General features: G+C 47.9%; 2 protein-coding genes across 2 annotated transcripts; one reads left to right on the forward strand and one right to left on the reverse strand.

Moving 5' to 3' along the window:
• Window positions 1-3859: 3859 nt before the first annotated feature.
• Window positions 3860-6474, forward strand: LOC129598958 (BTB/POZ domain-containing protein 3-like). The gene is made up of 6 exons (XM_055497052.1): window positions 3860-4301; window positions 4387-4458; window positions 4658-4817; window positions 4896-5074; window positions 5152-5287; window positions 5821-6474. The coding sequence occupies exons 1-6, from the start codon at window positions 4276-4278 to the stop codon at window positions 5929-5931; spliced, it is 684 nt and encodes a 227-aa protein (XP_055353027.1). The 5' UTR covers window positions 3860-4275; the 3' UTR covers window positions 5932-6474.
• A 10487-nt stretch (window positions 6475-16961) lies between these two features.
• Window positions 16962-18862, reverse strand: LOC129598961 (BTB/POZ domain-containing protein 6-B-like). The gene is made up of 6 exons (XM_055497055.1): window positions 18575-18862; window positions 18311-18433; window positions 17993-18152; window positions 17730-17905; window positions 17491-17626; window positions 16962-17412 (listed from the first exon to the last, which is right to left on the reverse strand). The coding sequence occupies exons 1-6, from the start codon at window positions 18733-18735 to the stop codon at window positions 17203-17205; spliced, it is 966 nt and encodes a 321-aa protein (XP_055353030.1). The 5' UTR covers window positions 18736-18862; the 3' UTR covers window positions 16962-17202.
• Between the last annotated feature and the right edge of the window lie 723 nt (window positions 18863-19585).

Here is a 19585-nt window from a genome sequence, read left to right on the forward strand (position 1 = left end):
GAGTTTTAGTCATGAAAAATGAACAAGCGAAGAAATTCTACAACGATTAATAAAAAACCATGGAGTGACAGGCAGTTCTAAATTTTAGAACACTTACACATCTTATAGTCCCTCAGAACGAAGAGCCTCAAAAAATAATTCCAGTTGAACGGCCCATCCAGAATTCGGTAAGGTGGAACTAGCAGTTCATAGTCCACTGCTCTCTGCGATCAAATCACAATAAATTCAGTAACCTGTGCAGCCATACACGTTCGGGAATTGAATGTTTTGATTTTCACGGCGCAGTCATACATCAGAATCCTTTGATGATGTGGCTTTCGTGGACATTTTCGGCTGATTTGGCTGCGATAATCAGTTCTGGGTCCGGCGCAAAAGTGTAAGACAGCAGGCAAATTACACAATAGCCAGACACTCAGAAATCGTAACCGCCGCGTAGGACAGAATTGCAGATGGAGCACGGAATTTCCGAAATCATAAAAAGCGAAACTATATAAGCAGAAAAGTGTCTGAAAATTCCAGCTCTGAAAGTTTTGCGAAAGACAGAAGGAAAGATGAAAAAAGACTTTTCCGGCCGGGAGGGCCCCGTCTGCTTAAAGATATGGAACCAGCCAATAGTGTTTGTCTGACCACTGTGACGCACATGCTGCTATAATGTACTCTATATTCTATATTGTGCTAATGTCAGGGAGGTGGTGTACTTCTACTTTTTTGGTAAAAGATTATGTCAGATTTAAACAGAAAACACAAACTGAAACACTCTTTCTTGCTCACTGGATGCATACAAAAAACCAGCCAACCATTCAAGAAAACGAGGCTACAAATGCAGAACAGGAACGAAAACGATGTTTCCATCGCAAACCCAAAACATCTAACACTCGGTTTTGTGTTTTGGACGCCCATAGGATTTAGTTAACACTTAGTTCATCATCCACTATTTCGTTTTCTTTGCGGTACATTCGCGTTTCTAATGTTCACTTCAGGCACTGCTCGACAGCGAAATAAATGACTTGTCATGTTCCTCCGCAGACAGTGCGTCGCGCTGCAGAACGCCTTCCAACGCTTCCGGAGAGATGTCAGCAAATTCATCCGATTGCAGAACTGCATCAGCGTTTGTATCCACGAAAGTAAGGCATTTCTCCACGATACTGTCAGCGTGCCAACTCACGGCCTGCAGACACAAAAAAACATCCTTAGTGTTCGTAACTGCTGCCTGATAGCCATTTCAAAAAAGAAGGCAACCTTGCCTGTAGCCAAGTGGCCAAACAGTTCTCGGCATTTAAACAGCTCCAGATGAAGGCAGAGCAAATCCGTATCAGCTTCGGCAGATCGTACTTGTCGGCACAACTCATGGTGGCGAAAACGTTGTCCGCTGTGAGATGATCAACCGCGTCCGTTTACATGAAACTGCAAGACAGTGAACATGATCAACAATCGTCATTCTGTAAACCTTGCTCAAACTTTAACCTGTTCTGGAATGTGAGGTGTGCGTAAACTGTAAAAAACTGTAAAACAGTGCGATGGCCGAGCAGTTTCTGATTTCTGAAGCATATAAGCAGCAAAACATACAGCAAAAACCTCGAGTCAGCGTACCTGAGCATATTGGCAAATGCGTCTGTGTGGACATTTGGAATCTCGATGGCACTGCCGCACTTTTCTGGCAGGCTTCCGAAGAACATCGCGCGGAACATAGCGCTCCGACCGCTTAGGTTTGGTCTACACACATTTGTACATGCGCTCCCTCCCTTTTAACCGAAACAGTTAATCCGACAAACGCGGGCCGCGGCTCTCGAGGCAGGCATGTGAAAAGATCACAACTACACTGTAAGAAATTTTTACGCAACTAATATCTGGCTAGAACAGCCATTTCCGATTGGTTCTCTTCCATGACTTTGCATACGCCTCATGGATCTTCAAATCAACCATTCCAACCGTCCGATCTCCGTTCAAGCTGATGCGATGCAGTCCATTTTCCTCGGCGCTGACGTAATTTCCATAGTCGTTCAAAGAGATGGCAAACACCCGCAGACCCCTTCGCAAAATCTCCTGAGCAATCACCTCGTCACGTGTTGCAGTGTCTTCCTCGCCGTCGACCCACCACGTGAACACCACGTGCTTCTGATGGACCCCGGTGATTCTAGCTGGAGCCCAAAAGTCAGTGTCCTCAACTTCCACAAACACGTAGTCTCCCGCACTCCACACCCTTTGCTGGTTCCTTCGGGGCTCCGTGGAAAACACAACTGCCGGCTTCACTGTGGCATTCTGGAATACGAGCAAACTCAACAATTCCGAATCCGTCAGAAGGCCGCTCTGCTGTGAAGCACCACTGAAAAGTTAGACAAGAAAGCCAAAACAAACAAAACTCTAGTATAATTCTACTGTCTGATGTCCACGAAACTTGGTGGGGCCGTTGGCCAGTTCGGTGTTGGTAAGAAGCGGAATCGGACAAGGAATAACGCGGCGCCCAGCATCTGACGCCGGTTAGCGCCCGAAGCGTCGATACCGTTCCGTGTGCAGGCCGCTGTCGCCCATCTACAACATCGTGTGTTACACTAAAGTCTTCGAGTTTTCTTAACACTTCACGCACCGCTCGACAGCGAGATAAATGTCGTGTTCCTCCGCAGACAATGTGTCGCGCTGCAAAATGGTTTCCAACGCTTCCGGAGAGATGTCAGCAAATTCATCCGACTGCAGAACTGCTCAGCGTTCGTATCCACGAAAGTAAGGCATTTCTCCACGATACTGTCAGCGTGCCAACTCACGGCCTGCAGACACAAAAAAACATCCTTAGTGTTCGTAACTGCTGCCTGATAGCCATTTCAAAAAAGAAGGCAACCTTGCCTGTAGCCAAGTGGCCAAACAGTTCTCGGCATTTAAACAGCTCCAGATGAAGGCAGAGCAAATCCGTATCAGCTTCGGCAGATCGTACTTGTCGGCACAACTCATGGTGGCCGAAACGTTGTCCGCTGTGAGATGATCAACCGCGTCCGTGTACATGAAACTGCAAGACAGTGAAAATGATCAGCATTCCGTAAACCTGGCTGAAGGTTTGATCTATTCTAGAATGTGAGGTGTACATAAAGTGTAAAGCAGTGCGATGACAGTGCACATTGTGAAGCGTATCAGTAGCGAAACGGTAAAACCACGTGTCAGCGTACCTGAGCAGATTGGCACATGCGTGTGTGTGGACATCTGGAATCTCGATGGCATTGCCGCACTTTTCTGGCAGGCTTCCGAAGAACATCGTGCGGAACACAGCGCTCCGACAGCTTAGGATGAGTCTACACACATTTGTCTACACACATTTGTCCTCGCAACGTTTATAGACAGTCTCGGGACAAGCGGCCGTCTTACTTTTGTGCGGGAAATGACTGAATTTTCCCAAAGTCGCGACCCACTGTGAAGCACACATCGCTAAGTCCTCCGCTCGCTAACGTTCGCTTCATCAAGTTAATACTTTCATCGGCGTCACTGTCCACCTTTCGTTTCTTAGTACCCTTAGAAGAAGTTGCATTCGTCGACATGGCAGGCATGTAATATCATCGATATCTCAAACAAATGCAGAAAATATACGAAGATAGATGGAAACCAAATTGCAGATACTTTTACTTTACCGACAAAAGCAGAACCATAAAAATGAGAAGCAAGCTGTAAGCTGTAAGGTTGCAACGAACGAGTTTAAAAACCGACTCGAAAGCCAAGTAGAAGCCGCGCCACTATCTGGATTTCAGAAGGTTAGTCAGCCGCCCAGAGGTGGTGCCATGGAGAACATTTTTAATTAGCACATGGCCCATGGGTTCTTGAAAATACATAGTGCGTAATGCGTAATGCGTGCGTAGTGCGTTAGTTGTACATAGTGCGTAATGTTCGTATTCTTAATTTAATTTCACTTTTTCTCTTTCTGAAGTGTTCCTGCTTCGAAGTGCTTTCCAGTTCGAAGTTGTTATCTTCTAATAAGCTGTGTGGTTCTCCACTTACTCTCCTTGTCAATCCTGTTGGCCAGTTAGCCATACCCCGACTGCCACAACGTTGTTTGATCAGAGACGACTACTCTCTTACTGTTGCCACTAGTTACTGCTGGCGTTGGCATCAAAATGAATCCTGAATCGCGGACGGTTACCCTACAGGACGAACCTGCCTCCAGCGTCCTCGGACGCCTGAAAGAGACTTTAAGCAGCGGAGAATTTAGTGATGGGCAGTTCGCCGTTGGACGCCAGTTTTGTCCAGTGAAGATCTTCCAAGCTCACACGTAATGCTTCCCCTCGCAATGACTCGTTGATGGGGATGGATTTAGAACCGAGCTGGTACGACTTCCATTCTTTTCTTGCTTTATTCTAGATACATTCTGAGTAAGCGCAGCCCCGTATTCGGAGCGATGTTTTTTGGCAGTTTGCCCGAACGCTGCGACGGTCCCATCGAGATCGCGGATTTTATCCCCGAAGCATTTGCCAATTTGCTCAGGTACGCGCATGATATTCTGACTTTTCGTATTGCACCAGAAAAGCAGTGGGGGTCTCCTCCTGTGTTGAGTGTGAATTTAAAAATTGCCAGTTGAGCCATTTTCAAATCCAACACGATTTCCGCGTACGCACGGTGATAAATTTTTTGAACTGCACAATCCATCAATTTCACATTGAAGTGCAAAGTGCCTGGTTTGCAGTTACATGTACACGGACACAGCGGAGAACCTGAACGCAGTCAACGTTTTCCACACGATGAACTGCGCAGACAAGTACGACTTTGCGCCGTTGGTACAGGTGTGTCTGGAGATGATCTACAGCCAGTTGAGCATCGACAACTGCTTATCCGTTTTGGAACAGGTGCGATTTCTGAAACTCTAAGGTGCTAACTGCTAACTAGACTTCTGAGCTATACCGAATATGAGGAGTAAATTGCAGGCGCTTCACTGGCTTGCTGACGGTATCGTGGAGAAGTGTTTTAATTTTCTGGATAAGGAGAGTCTGGTGGTTTTGCAATCGCCAACATTTGCTGCCATCAGTAAGGACCTGCTGAAGACAATTTTGCTGCGCGAAACCTTGTCCGCTGAGGAGTGTGACATTTATTTGGCTGTTGAAAAGTAATTAACTTTGCGATTGCATCCTGATTAGTGACATTCACGCTGCGGGAGTTTGCCATAAAACTGTGTTGTAACAGATGGGGCCAGGAAGCTTGTTTTCGCGAGGACATGGAACCATCCGCCGCTTACCGGCGAGAGATGCTCGGCTCCGCGTTGAACCTGCTGCGGTTCCCTCTAATGACCAGCGGGCAACTGGCTGATGGGCCCGCACAGGTGGGCTTCCGTTTCTTGACGCACTTTCATTTTTCGAGTATAAAAATGGCTATAAAATTTTCTGGGTCTACTCTACGCCTGACTAAGCAGGAACATCAGGTCAAATCGGCAGAAGGCCAATGAAACAGTAGTTGACCAATAAAAAATAGTTAGAGGACTTAGAGCGTTATTAAACCGTATGGTGTGCACTGAAGATATGCAACGACTGACCAACGACAACTTCATTGCCCCATTCAAGAATGGCAGGCATCTGAAGTTAGCATACCATTCTATGGAGAAAATCTGTTTAACATCTGTGGACGCGACCAATTTCGTATCATTACGGGCTGGTTTGCCAGCCGCCCAGGATGGCATACGCGGGTGAGGCAATCGACTGCCATTAATTTGAACTTGTTGCTTTAATGCGCTGAAAATGCGGGACAATCGTGTAACCTACCGTTAATTCGCCCGTACTCGTGACATTTGAAAAATCAGTTTGAAATTATAACTCATGCTTTTATGATTTATCACTCTTGTTGTTTCTTTACGGACAGAGCGGCCTACTGACCGAATCGGAATTATACCGCTTGTTTGTGTACCAGAATGCCGCAGTCAAACCCGATGTCCCGTTTCCCACACAGCGTCGAACCGGCCAAATGAAATGAAATGTTGAGCGCGGGAGATGAAATATTTGTGCAAAGCCCTGTCGCAGAGTACTGGTATGCAGCCAGATTAACCGCGGTGCAGAATGGGTTCGTCTTGTGCACCTGGTGCTACAGCGGCAGGGAAGGCGTTGAGCGGACTGACAAGGTAGTTCGTGCTCTCGACATCCTGGTAAAAGATCAGCGCGTATGTATCGACGCTTTTGGAACCTATGGGAAGTACGTCCGTGTGGAGAAGGATGGACAGCATCGGGTTGATTTGGGCGGAGGGGATCGGTTGGTTGCGTTTGCTGAACTGATGATTGCTGATCGTCATGTTGCCGCAGGGAGGGCTGACCGTTAAAAAGTACATCAAGAATGATTGGGCCATTGCCTTATCCCATTGATTTGGCCATTGCCTTGTTTTAGTTTGCAACTGCGACGGCATGTGCATGCCTGTGAAGAAAAGTTTGGATTCTTTACCTTCTTTTTCTGTCTCTGTCAGTGGTTGTTTGTGGTTCAGCTGTCACTGTCGGCATTCGTGGTTTAAACAAAATTTTCGATACACTTTAGTTTACTGCAGTTGAACCAAAGGCATTCGTGTTAATGAAGAAATGTTTTTTTTTCGCAACTGATACCTTTATTTCGCGTTATGAGCAACAAAAACGTTTTTCCCCACATTCTACATAAGAAGCTAAAAACACGAGCGAGTTACACAGCAACATCTAGAAACATAGGCGGGCGAATAACAGAAAAGATCTCGCCTAAATTCACCGTCGGTGGTGCGTTTCCTCGCTGAATTTCGATGAAAGAAATGTTAGTTGCACGCTAGTGCCAGACTGTGATATCTGCGAAATTGGCGAAATTGTCCGCCGCTGGGAAGTGAAGTCCCGTTATTGTTTGGGAATAACAGCCACAGGGCAATGTTTTTGACGGCGAGCAGATTGCGAATTCTGCGCGTGTAGCAGCGTTTGTTATGGGTTCTGATCGCTGGTTGCGGAATCTACGATTCTCAGCAGTACTGTGCAATGTTTACGTTTACTGCTGAAAGGTACGGCAGAAGGCTTTTCGGGAATTCATTCTCATTCTCACCGAGGTGTTCTCAGCGCTTGTTGTGTCAGTTGTGAATATTTCGGGAACATGTTCCGGTCTGGAAGAATGGAGTTCAAACAGTGTGATGTACTGACCAAGCAACCAACTGTGTTAATATTATTTACTGGTTATTTACGATACGAAGTATTAATGAATCAGTATTATGAATCAGTTCTATGAACAGCCTACAGGCTACAGGTCATGTGTTGTTCCAGTACGTGACAAGCAGCAAATCATACAACCACACAATATCTCCAGTGCGGTTCTTCCCCAACAAGTTTGTACAATTCTTTTCGGCGGATTTATCATTTATACGTACAACAGGAACACAATTCATGCGTGTTGCCGTCTGTGGCTTTGGCCGGACCATGTGCAAAGCCTGTCAGTTCGGAGAGGCCTTTACTTTCTGGACCACAAAGCATACGCACTTTCTTGGTGGCTTTTGTCGGAGTGCTGGAATCGCTGACATTATGCTTACGACACGCATCGTGCTTCGTAAAGGCAAAACCTGGAAAGTGAGCTCCGTCTTTTGCCGAATGTTTTCTTGCGTTATATCAAACAACAAATAATAAACATGCTCTGGAAGACCGACAGCGAGATTGTTTCCGTTTCCAATGGAGACCTCGGCTCTGTTCTCCCGAACAAAGCGTTCTCCCAAAATCTCTAACATTTCGAAGTGGCTATTTTGCCGCAGTATTTGCGGTAAAATAGCCATTAGCTATTTTACCGCACTATGGTCGGCAAAATAGCCTTTTGCTATTTTGCCGCACGCTGCGTTACAATAGTCGTTAGCTATTTTGCCGCATTATGGGTGGCCAAATAGCCTTTAGCTATTTTGCCGCCGTCTCCGGTTAACACAGAACAGTTTTAGTAGCTGTTGAAAGTTATCTGTCTACGGAGAAATCGGTAGCGTAGTGCGGGCGCTGCAGTGCTCTGGGATCCCATTTACGGGAGCAAACCATCCATCCATGGCGTCCAGACATCCGCTAGACGATAAAGTTTTCAATCCTTCCAGTAAGTTCCGGGCCTCCAAAGCGTCTGGCGTAGACTTTGCCAACGCAGCTTTTTTCGCGTTTCCTTCAAGAATCACCGGTTTCCCTTGAAAATCTGATCCAATCGTACTAGTTTATGCGAACAATTACCATACATTCGGACTCCGGATAATAAACGTGCACTCCGGCCTGGTCGCTGGAGAATACAGTGCGACCGGGGTCGGAAATATCGGATCAGTCGGCCAAGCTGAGCAACAGCAGCTTTAGTGATTAATCGTGGATGGCAACACGCTCCAGTGTTATCACGCTGACACGGAACCGTACGAACGACCTGATAAGGATCAAGTTGTCCGGATCCGGCTCATCGTCGGCATGATGCAGGGACCCTAGACCTGGTCGTTGTTCAACGCGTCCAAATCGCAGATATAGGTCGACACGTCGAGTTCAGCAGTTAGAACGCCTCTGTGCCCGAGGACTTGGTTAGAGCAGTAGCAGGCGAAATATTGACTCAGCGACGACACCGCTCGGATAGCCGATGATACCGGCAAGTCCATTAACAACGACCCGGGCAGGTCTGAAAAATTAATGGCTGAATGGTGTCGCTCGACCCTGGTTTTTGCGGGGGCGAATCCATCTGCGCGGTATATTCGACCCGCGGAACGGCTTGGCAGACATAAGGAATCCAGCCGATATAGCGGATCCGGGAGACGGCTTCTGCCCGTCCAGTATGACACGTCGGCCCCGTTTCAGATACCAACCAGGGACGGCATCTCCAGACTTTTCCGGTAAAGTGCTGCCAAACCCGGTTTAACTGGTATTTGCTGGCATCCGTGCAAAACTCCGACATGATGCGCAGCAAATACGGGATTTGATCGGGCAGCCGATCGGCTCTATGCATTAAATGGCCATCATGGTGCAGCAGCCCGACATAGCGTTGCCAAAACCCGTCAATTTGGGAGAGCAGTTTATCTTGGCCGGATAACAATTCGACACGGCACAGCGGCCAGCTGTCGGGGAACAGCGATCGGCCGCGGCTGCACATCAACCAGAACATGAGTACTACTTACTAGGAAGCAGTACTACTTGCTGCTCTGGAAAAGGATTCTGGCGCATGGTTGAACGCCCTTCCAGCAGCGAATCTGCATACGTTTCTGCGAGACGAGGAAGTCAGAATAGACGTCGCTCTGCGTTTTGGACTCCTCGTGGTGGAGGAGCATAACTGCGTGAATTGCGGAAGTGTCGTGGAAGTTAACGGCCACCACGGACTGTCCTGTCCAAGTAGTAAAGGAAGAGGATCTCGTCATGGTGATCTGAACAACGAAGTTAAACGGGGTCTGGAGCTTGCGGGCTATCCTTGTAAAACCGAACCGGTTGGCCTGTCAGATAAACATGGCAAGCGACCAGATGGTATGACCTTGATCCCAGTACTTGACGGTAAAGCGGTTGTATGGGATGCGACGTGCTGGGACACGGTGGTCGTTTCGAACGTTCACGCGAGCTCGATGAAAGCCGGAAGTGTAGCGCAGTCGGCCGAAGACAGTAAGCGGCGGAAGTACGATTTCGTCGAAGGTTTGGGATATTTCTTCTACCCTCTGACAATTGAGACGCTGAAAAATTTTGGAGCTTTTTTTGCTGAGCTGGTCCGTTTCGTCGGGAGAAAGATTCGGGATAACACTGGAGAACCTCGATCTACAGCCTTTTTGAGACAACGTTTTAGTCTAGCAGTAGTCAGAGGCAATGCAGCCGCTGTTTTGGGTACTCTCAACACACGTCCAAAAACCTTAAAGGACACTCACGATTTTGGATGTTTTTTATATTGTTTAAAATTTAATCATTTGAATTAGTGTAAATGTGCGCTCGCGTATTGACACATGTGCTGGCAGATTCCGAATAAAAGTTTTCACCAGAACATGTATACCGCCGACCTAAACGGACACTGCGGCAACCGGAAATCGTACCACGCCGACCTATACGGATGGTGTGGCACCCACCCACAGTGGAACTGCGGGATCGGACACAGGGTCAACGGGATCGTTGGAAAGCTGTGACAGCCGGAAAACGGCAGTCACAGCCACGTCGACCAACATCGAGCGGGACCGTCGTCACCGATAATGTCACCGTCACCGTCCGCCCGACTTTGGCGAGACGTAGGGAAACGTGAGGCAGAAGAATTAATCAAAGAGCGACCGCCGACTCCAACGCGTTCCGACGTAAACTCGAGCTGAGGAGAGAGAAAAGATGCTAGAATTGGCAAACCGGATACAGCCGAAAAAGTGTCTGGGAACCATGGCTGCCGGAACGCCAGACGTGCTGTTCATTGTAACAAATGGCGAGACGGCCGAGCCGACGCCGTTGGGGATCAGCGACCCGTCTCGACGGATGAGCGAAGCGACCGTGCTGGCACTGACCGGAACCGACAAAAAGTCATTGAATCGCGGATGCTTGGGCGAGCTGCTGCTGGCTATTAATCGAGACACGGATTTTCTTTTATTCGATAGTGACATGCTGAAAGCGGACGAATGGACAATCCGCTCCGCCGGTGTAACCGACAACAAGAAGCGATTGGTACGAGGAAGATTACAGTTGAGTCGGTAGTGCATAGCTGCTGCGAGTCAAACTGAACACCATTTCCGTAAGCTGTTGACGTACCAGGAAACCAAGTATGGTTGCACAAACCAACAGCTGTGGTTGGTAAGTAAACGATGCAACCTCCCACGGCTGACTGTTGCTCAGATGTTAAAAATGCAACTATCTACGGTTGACTTCAGTATCTCTCGGACTGGTTCCAATCGGGTTGTCCGTACTTTCGCCAAATGTTATTCGATGGCGTTATGGATTTGCAGCTCCGTTACGAGGCTTCGCTTGGTGTCCGAGCATTCTGGGCAGATCGGGAGTCCGGGGTTTGTCGGTTGATCAAGCCGATTTATCCTAGACTCATTCGCTGCCTCTGGTATCTGGATAGGCTGCAATACACTGGAAGATGGGTTCCGCTGACCCTCATTGGCGGTCTTTGGCGCCCGGGTTAAGACAAACTTGGAATGCAGATAGTCGCATCCGAGAAGTACGGGAACGTTCGAGTTGTTTGGTTGGACGTAGAATGTGTGGGGGCTGGTGTATCCTCGCACAGTTACCGGTACGGTACAGCAATGGACAACATGCATGCGACTTGTCCGGAAACGCCGAGTTTCGGCTCCGGTGTCCAACATGGCCATAGTTATTACAGGTTAAATCTGAGTCCATGCCCGGACTACCTTCGGTTGTCCGGGGGATTTTAATGGCTGGATCGTTACCTCTCGGATGGTCACTTCGACCGGGATTAAAGGTGTTGTTGATCCGCCGGGGAAACTATTTGTGTCTTCACACGGAGTTGGTGGGACTCTGTCAGGTCTCGGTGGGTCTACTTCGTCTTGTGGGTAAACCATACTTCGGAGTTAACCGTGGAAAGTTTTACTGAAGAAGATGATGTCGTGGATGTATAAAAATACGCCTTTCTTCCGGGCTGATGCCGTTATATTATCCATATGCATCTGGAAGGTCGCTGCTCCGTTGCAGACTTCAAATGGCATACGGTTGAATCTCCACATCCCCTCCTGTGTTACGAAGGTGGTGTAATTCTTGGAGTTCTCATCAATGGGAGTTTGCCAGAAACCGGACTGGCAGTCTACTTTACCGTAGTACTCCATTCCGGTGCACTGGTTCAGTAGCTCGTCCGGGTTCGGTAGTGGGTAATTATTTTTCTTCGTTACTGCATTCAACTTTATGTAGTTGATGCACAAGCGAGTTCCACCCATGCTGTCTCCGTTCCGTTTCGCGGCTAAGACGACGGGGAAGCTCCATGCAGCCGATGAAGGTTCGATGACTCTTTGGTCGAGCATCTCCTGCACATGTTTCTGGATAAATCCCCGTCGTTTCCAGCTTGTTCTGGTGGGGTTCATCTTAATTGGCTGTGCTCCTTGGACGTCGATGGTGTGTGTTAAACCTTTGACATCTTCGTAAGGCTTCTTCGAGGTCGGGAAGACAGTCCGGTATACCCAGGCAACTCCCTTTAGTTTGGCCAGTTGCTCATCGGTAAGGTTTTTGCCGAAGTTCATGTAGTCAATGATTTTTTGTCGCTCCTCTTGGGATTCCGCGTCCTCCTCCTCTACTTAAGCTGAGCGTATTCTCGCTATCTCGATTCTCTGATCGACCGTCATCATTGTGAAAGGTTCGACTCTACCCAGGGGTGCACCCTTTCGTAAGGTGACCTCACGGTGAGTATGGTTGGCTACCATGACGGTGAATCGTTTTCCGTCATGTTTGGTTACGCCATCCATCATCTCGACTCCGTCTCGTTGGGGGTCGGATACACAAAGGTGCTGTCGCCCCGAAAATTTTAAATTTCGGCAATGGTCTGGGCTCCGGCTTGGTCGGCCATGTCTTGGCTATTCCAAGTGGGAGTTTCCAGATGACATGCTCGTTGTCGATGTCGGGTTCGTATATGTCGTTGTACTGCATGTGGCCAAGTTTAACGCCCTTCTTCAGTATCTTCGGTTGATGTGTCGTATTCTGGATGTTTATCCAGGCCGTGTCCATCTGAGATCGGATCTCGATTTTGGCTTCTATTGGCCGAATAGGTCGGTTTTTTTGCCGTAAAATATGAAGTAAATGCGTCTCAAAGGAACCATTGGTTTGGCCGTCCGTACCTTGATAGAGCACGTTGAGTATGGTGGAAGAGAGACTCTATCGCTGTTGAAGACCCCTTGTCGGTCCAGCGGCTTAGCGTCAATGAGTGGGTCCAGCGACAAATGGCAAACTTTTGGGTGTTTGTTGCCCAGGTTTAACTCTTTAACTGACTTGATTTTTGCAATCCGGACCTTCCGTGGGCGCGGTTGTTCCAACTACTGTTGGTCAGTCAAGTTAACCGAGGTCGGGTGTTCCGTTGACAACTGCTGGACTACTATCGTTAGAAGTCGGAGATTGTCATCCTCCGGTTGGCCTCCTCCGAATTCCCTTAAGATTTTAAGTTGGTCAAGTTCCGCCTGTTATTCAGGGTCGACTGGCTTTTTCTGTCCGGTCTGTTGCGGAGGAGGGTCGACTATGAATTCAGTATGGATGATGGACCGCAGTGCTGTAGTTAGCCTGACGTCGTAGGTCGGTTCTTTGTCCTCCTCGGACGAGTCATCCGAGTCGTCGTTCCGCGGTTTATCCGACCTGCAGTGTCGAACTGACGGGTCGGATTCTTCATCGTCATCCTCTTCGGATTCTTCCGAAGGTTCATTATCTGAGTCCGTATCCGGTGGATCACTCGACCTTTGTACGTCCAAACCATCCGAGTCTTACCCCTCGTATTCTATGGCTGATCCACTATCAAGGTTGACCTCTGGTATGTTACCATCTCCGGCTTCTGTGGTCGGTGGCACGAGCACGAGATCCATTCCGTCAAATCTAAACCCGGAGCAGTACGGCCAAACGTCGCACAATGGTACATCGGCCCTCAGACCTGGATGGAAAGCCAGATGAACGGTTACCCGTTTGCTTTGGATCATTCCCGTGTAAAGCAACCGCGGGACGGCTCGTACCTGCCTCAACGCGCAGCGGAGTCCACGATCCGGAACTGGGTAACAGCGCATACAGCGTTAATGGATGCCGATATAGCGAAGCGCGCGACCGCATACGAAGACTTCTGCACGCGGGCTATGCACGTCGCCCGGGGCTCTATTAACAGCACGCTTGTCCAGCTGGCGTTGAAGTTGCCCGCGCCGATATTCAACGAAGCGACGCTGCATCGCCTTCAGCAAAGGAACTTCCCCGTCGAAACAACGATGCCACCACATGGAACACCAGGGATACCTTGGTGGCTGACTGAAGCATCCCACATGAAAAGCACTGGAGGGTGATGAACGACTGCGCCGATTGCCCTGTCGGCATTCCGCAGTATGACTCCATCAAGGAGACCAAACACTGGGCAAGGTGGGAGGGTTTGTCACCGGAAGAAGCGGAAAAACTAGCCGCTGAAGAAGCGAAGAAATTAGCTGCCTCGTCTGCAAATACCGCTGAAGAAGCCAAGCAGTTAGCTGCCTCGTCTTGGATTCCTCCGACTGGAGAAACTGCCGACGGCGGACGCATGGACACCGACGACGCGGATGACCGTGTCTGAAAAGGGGATCCCATTGACGAGTTTATGGAATCTAATAACTTTCAGTGAGAAGCCTACGGTGTCGCGATCGTGCATTGTCTGGGTACCAGTAATTTGTTGTTTTTTTGTTCACATTATGTACAATTAACTTTTCATTAATGAACTGCTATACTAGCAGCAATCTTTTGTTTTCACGGCTGTGGGTCCAGCCTTCCCGCAGCGAGGGGACGTGTCGTGCTCCTGAGTGGAGTTGTTATAGAGTGCTTTCATGTACTCTTATTCCCTCCATGTACTCCTATTGGTCGGCTCTGCCGCCGGAACTGTTACGTAATCATGACATGTTATTCTACGGCGTATAAAAGCCGGGTACGTCTCTGCGATAAAGTTCAGGTGAATTTTCGGATCTTTTGCTTTTGTTACTAAATTTGATCTGGAAAGTGCGGGTCTTTCGTTTCGTGTAGTAGCAGCAAGTAGTTTTGCTGGTCGTAAGCTTCCTAGCTAGGAAGTAGCCATTCTTCCCCCCTAGTAGAGCGGCACTGGCAGCTCCCTCTGACTAGGAAGTAGCCAATCTTACCTTCGGATAGAGTGAGAGTGTTGCACAACTTGTGACAATATCTTCGCCAAAAGCGCACTGCTACAAAATGAGACCGTCTGGCGGCATGCCAGTGCATACAGTTCACAACATTTCCAACGACATTCCTCTTCGTTATCACACTTTACATACCACCCAAGCTATGCTTCCCATGACATATGGAAGCGCTTTATGAATGGCGTGATCCATAGGTCCACAGGCCGGCTATGCGCATCCACGCTTCCATACGCGACTGGCGACGCGTTGTTAGTGTTTATGCGGCTAGCGACTTTTGGCTGCGCGACAGGTCGCCGTGTGACAATTGGTTTTACAGACATCGCGTCTAAGGGCAACTCATTCTTGGGGCCAATATTCATATGGCTGTTCGGTGCCATAAACTGGTCTATAATTTTTGATTTCGCCAACGTCGCGCGCTGAGATGTCACACAACAAAACGGCAGCAAATCGAGGTGTCTCAAAACAAGTTAGCTGCTGCGACGAAATACCTGTGGCGAAATGTCCGACGACGAAATGTCTCGAGATCACTTGGGCTGTCACGCATTTTTTTGCCGAAATCGGAAGAAACGTACATTCGGCGGTGGACAATTTTCGTTATTTGTTGACTGGGGCAGACTTTTCTTTGAATGAACTTTATGGCGCTGATCTGATACCAAATAGAAATTGTTGTCACACTATCCGTTTCCGAATATGCACTCATCGGAAGCCGTACGCCCTCGACTAGCTTCATGTCCAATATTCGGTCCCCGTGCTAAAAGAACCTTCCCAAGGACGTGCTTTTACGAATTCCAGCGATACAAGTCAAGGTCGGCTTACGGCAATCGACCAAATCCAGGAGAAAATGCTCTATTTGGCAGTGCAGTTCGTACCCTTTACTGTCGCAAATTAGACCATAGTGTGGCAAAATAGCTAAAGGCTGTTTAAACGCAGTCTGCGGCAAAATAGCTAATGGCTATTTTCCCTGCCATACTGCGGCAAAATAGCTAAAGGCTATTTTAACGCAGTGTGCGGCAAAATAGCAAAAAGCTATTTTGACGCACTGTAAAAAAGTGCGGCAAAATAGCCTTAGCCCTAACATTTCGTTTTGCAAAGCTAGCTGGTTGCTTTTGTGCGGGTTAGTGTTTTGCGATGTCGACTCACATACTTTCGGCAGCGGAATACAATTATTGCAGCCACAGTATGATTCGGATAAATATGGCAAATCTAATGATCGATATTTACTAAAGAATAGTTCTAATGCAACAGGGAATGCCTAGTAGTAAACGTGTTAGACTCGTAAACGTAGGCTGTGCAAGAACTGGTTGTTAAGGTTTTAATCATTAACGGATAACAGACTGAACTCGAGTTTCGATGTAATGTAGTGCTGTGATAATGTGTAAAGCATTAACGACAGAAATCACGTATCCTTCCTCGTACGCAATTTCTGTCGGTCAGATCAGACATATGGCGGGCCGTTTGGGTCAGCTTGATCAAATTCTTATGCATCGAAACACGAAACATCAAAACACAGATTCATGCTTTCACAGACATCAACTTCATGAACCACACACATCAAATCGTCGGTGATCAGTTTCTAAAACATCAATTACACAAACCACAAACATCAAATCACCGGTGAGCAATTTCACAAACATCAATTACACGAAACATCGGATCTTTGGTGATCGATTTCAAAAACGTCAATTACACGAAACACAAAAAATTTTCGGACTTGGAAAATTTTTGGCGTTTTTGAATACCACTACACCCTTTGGTTTTTTTGTGTTTCGCGTATTTGATGTTTCAAATCTGACCCAAACGGCCCGCCATACAGACAGACATACTCGTACTGACCACCACAATGCAGCCACATTCCGTATGTGCACCATTCTAACAGTTCTCATCCGGCATCATCAAGAAACATGTAAACATGACCACGCACAAGTAAGATGGGAATCAGTGATCCACGCGACTGACGCCATCCTATTGCAGCGTCTGGCTGGCACGCGCCACCACACACGCGCACACCCGGCTAACCGGCATGCAGGCGGCTTGCAACTGACAACGTGAAAGCTGTGACCCGGACCTCCCTTAATTTTATTTGCCCTGGTAACTTTTTTTTATTTCGTTGGGATCTTGGAGGGAGTGCCAATTCATGATGACGAGAGCTTTTAGGACATAAAACTCATAATTATTTATTAGTTACCCATTTACTTGTACACGGTCAGTTTTATTGTAAGATTCGAACTTTCCTGTTTCAAATACCATCCAACAAAATTTCCCGCAGATCAAATTTTGCCGATTTCCGTGGCACCGTCGCTCCACGCATTATATCCATTTAAACACAAGTAAGAAAGCGTACGCTCAATTACAAGCCGTTGCAAAAGTTCTCACAATCAGTGATTTATTAAAACAAAATAAATCCACTGTCCATCATGCTAAAATTTGTCTATTGTTGTATCCTCGGTATGGTCGTGCAGTACCGAATTGCCCAAACCAGTACTCTGTATGTTCCACAACCACCATCTTTAACGACGCTTTGTTGCCGATTGACCGTTGTTCTGGTTGGCTTCCGCGGATCTTTTACATGGATTGCGAGCGGGAAAATAAAGAGTTCTGTTCTTCACCGCAAGTTGTTTCTTAATTCGTTTCTCTGTCGGAAACGGCACCTCAGGTTTCACTGCGGCATTCAGGTACATGAACAAGTCCCGCATCTCCGTGTCCGTCAGCAGACCGCTCTGTCACCAAGGGAAATAAGAAACAAATCAAAACCCATCTTGTTAGTAGTGTTTCCACAAGGTTTTCCGTAAGCTCACCTGGCCAGGTCCATCAGCCAGCTGCTTGTTATCCAACAGCGGGAATCGGACGAGAAATAAGGCGTCACGCAGTACCTGGCGTCGGTTCGCAGCAGATGCATCCATGCCATTACGAGCGCAGGCAGCGGCGGCCCATCTGCAGCGACACAGAAACTTCGATAACAATATACAAAACGAGATAAAGAAATCGGTCTAAAACTCTTATACACGCCCTTCGTTTTTCAACTACTTCCACGCACCTTTCAACAGCCAAATATATATCATTCTCCGAGGCCTGCAGTTTGAGCTGCAAAAGGTCTTGCAGCATCTGTAGCGAAATGTTGACAAATTCCTCCGACCGCAGTACCGCACTGGTCTTCTCTTCCACCAACACCCGACACTTTTTCACAATTTTCTCCGCTTGCCAATCAAGTGCCTGCACAACACAATCGAAATTTGATCTCGCCAACCGTCGTGCAACGAACAGTATGAACACGAACGGTGGAAGTATAGTACAACGTACCTCTTTCAGCGTATCCAGACAGTTGTCAGGATTCAGCCGCTTCCTGATGAATTCCGAGCAGATATCAACGAGCTGCGGCAAATCGTATTTATCGGCGCACTTCAGGGTTCCGAAAACATTGTCAGCACTCAGATTATCCACTGCATCAGTGTACAAGAAACTGCAAAACGAACCACAAAGACATGAACAAAACTGCGCACCGGGGCTTCTTTATTGTCTCATTCTTTAAGCGGCATGAAAGGAGCCGATATCAACAGAAACCGGTCCTGCCAACTGGCCACAACAAACTAGTTTCCCACGCTACGCTGGCCGCCGTACCTGAGCATGATGGCGAAGGCTTCGGGAGGAATGTCGGGAATCTCGACAGCATTGTCATGGTTTTCAGAGAGTTGGCCGAAAAGCATGGCCCGGAACACAGCGCTCCGAGAGCCCAAAACGAACCTGCGTACACCCAATGAAAAATTACAACACTACGAAAACCATCTCACATACCCAGCAGAAAACGACAATGATTTGGGAAAACCAACTCGGCACAGCGCTCGAGCAGATAATTTGAGTCTGCGAGGCAAGCCAGGATCGTACTTGTGCGCAGAGAAGTCCTGGATTCGGTCAAAGTGGCGTCCTACTGTGAAGCGCACATCACTCAGCTCGCCATCCGCCAATGCTTGTTTCATAACGCCGACAATTCCAGACGCAGGTTGTCCACGGTCAGGGAGAGTCGATGAAACTGTGTTCATCGACATGATTGGATTCGTGCAGTTTACGAATTAATGATCAACACCGACTGAAAAACAAACGAAAAGAAGAGAAAGTACAGATATCGACGCAATAAAGAAAGCACTTCAAAACGTAGAACAGAAATGCACGACTGAGCCGAAAGAAATCAAAATTTAACTGAATGACCGCCTCGTCCCTGCGACGCTTTGTTCGTGCGACAGATGCTTGCTCATACCGTCGTACTTGCTTGCTCATACCGTCGTACGTGTTGTGCTGGCTCACCATGGTATGCGCCGTATGCCCACTCAGTGCACGGTTTGTACGCTGTACGTCGTTGCTTTTACCAGTGAAATTTTCCCTGATTAAACAGCTAGTCAGAATCGGTAACTTACAAGCCGTCTACATGCTGCCGGCGCCGGTTAGCCGGATGTGGGCGTGTGTGTGATGACGCGTGCCAGCCAGCCGCCGCAACAGGATGGCGCCGGTCGCCTATAGGCGCTAGCTAGCTTATCTAATTCACAGCTGTTTATGCGCAGTCATGTTTGCATGTTTCTTGATCAAAACCGATGAGAACTGTTAGAATGGTACACGTCATAAGGAATGTGGCTAACTGTGGTGATCAGTACGAGCAGGTTCATTAATTTTGATGATTTGATCTGTGCGGAAGTATACGTGATTTCTGTCGGTCATATTTAATGGTATTGTTAATACTTTGCACATCATCAGGACATTATATCCAATCTGGAGTTCAGTCTGTTATCCGTGAATCATCAAAACGTTAACAACCAGTTGTTGCACAGTGTACGGTTACGAGTCTGTCAAACTGAACACGGAATGCCGCACAACAACTGATGCCATCATTTGTCATGCAACGCC

The sequence above is a fragment of the Paramacrobiotus metropolitanus genome, unplaced genomic scaffold (assembly GCF_019649055.1).
Source record: "Paramacrobiotus metropolitanus isolate TYO unplaced genomic scaffold, Prichtersi_v1.0 Parri_scaffold0000133, whole genome shotgun sequence".
In the NCBI taxonomy this organism is placed as follows: Eukaryota; Metazoa; Tardigrada; class Eutardigrada; order Parachela; family Macrobiotidae; genus Paramacrobiotus; species Paramacrobiotus metropolitanus.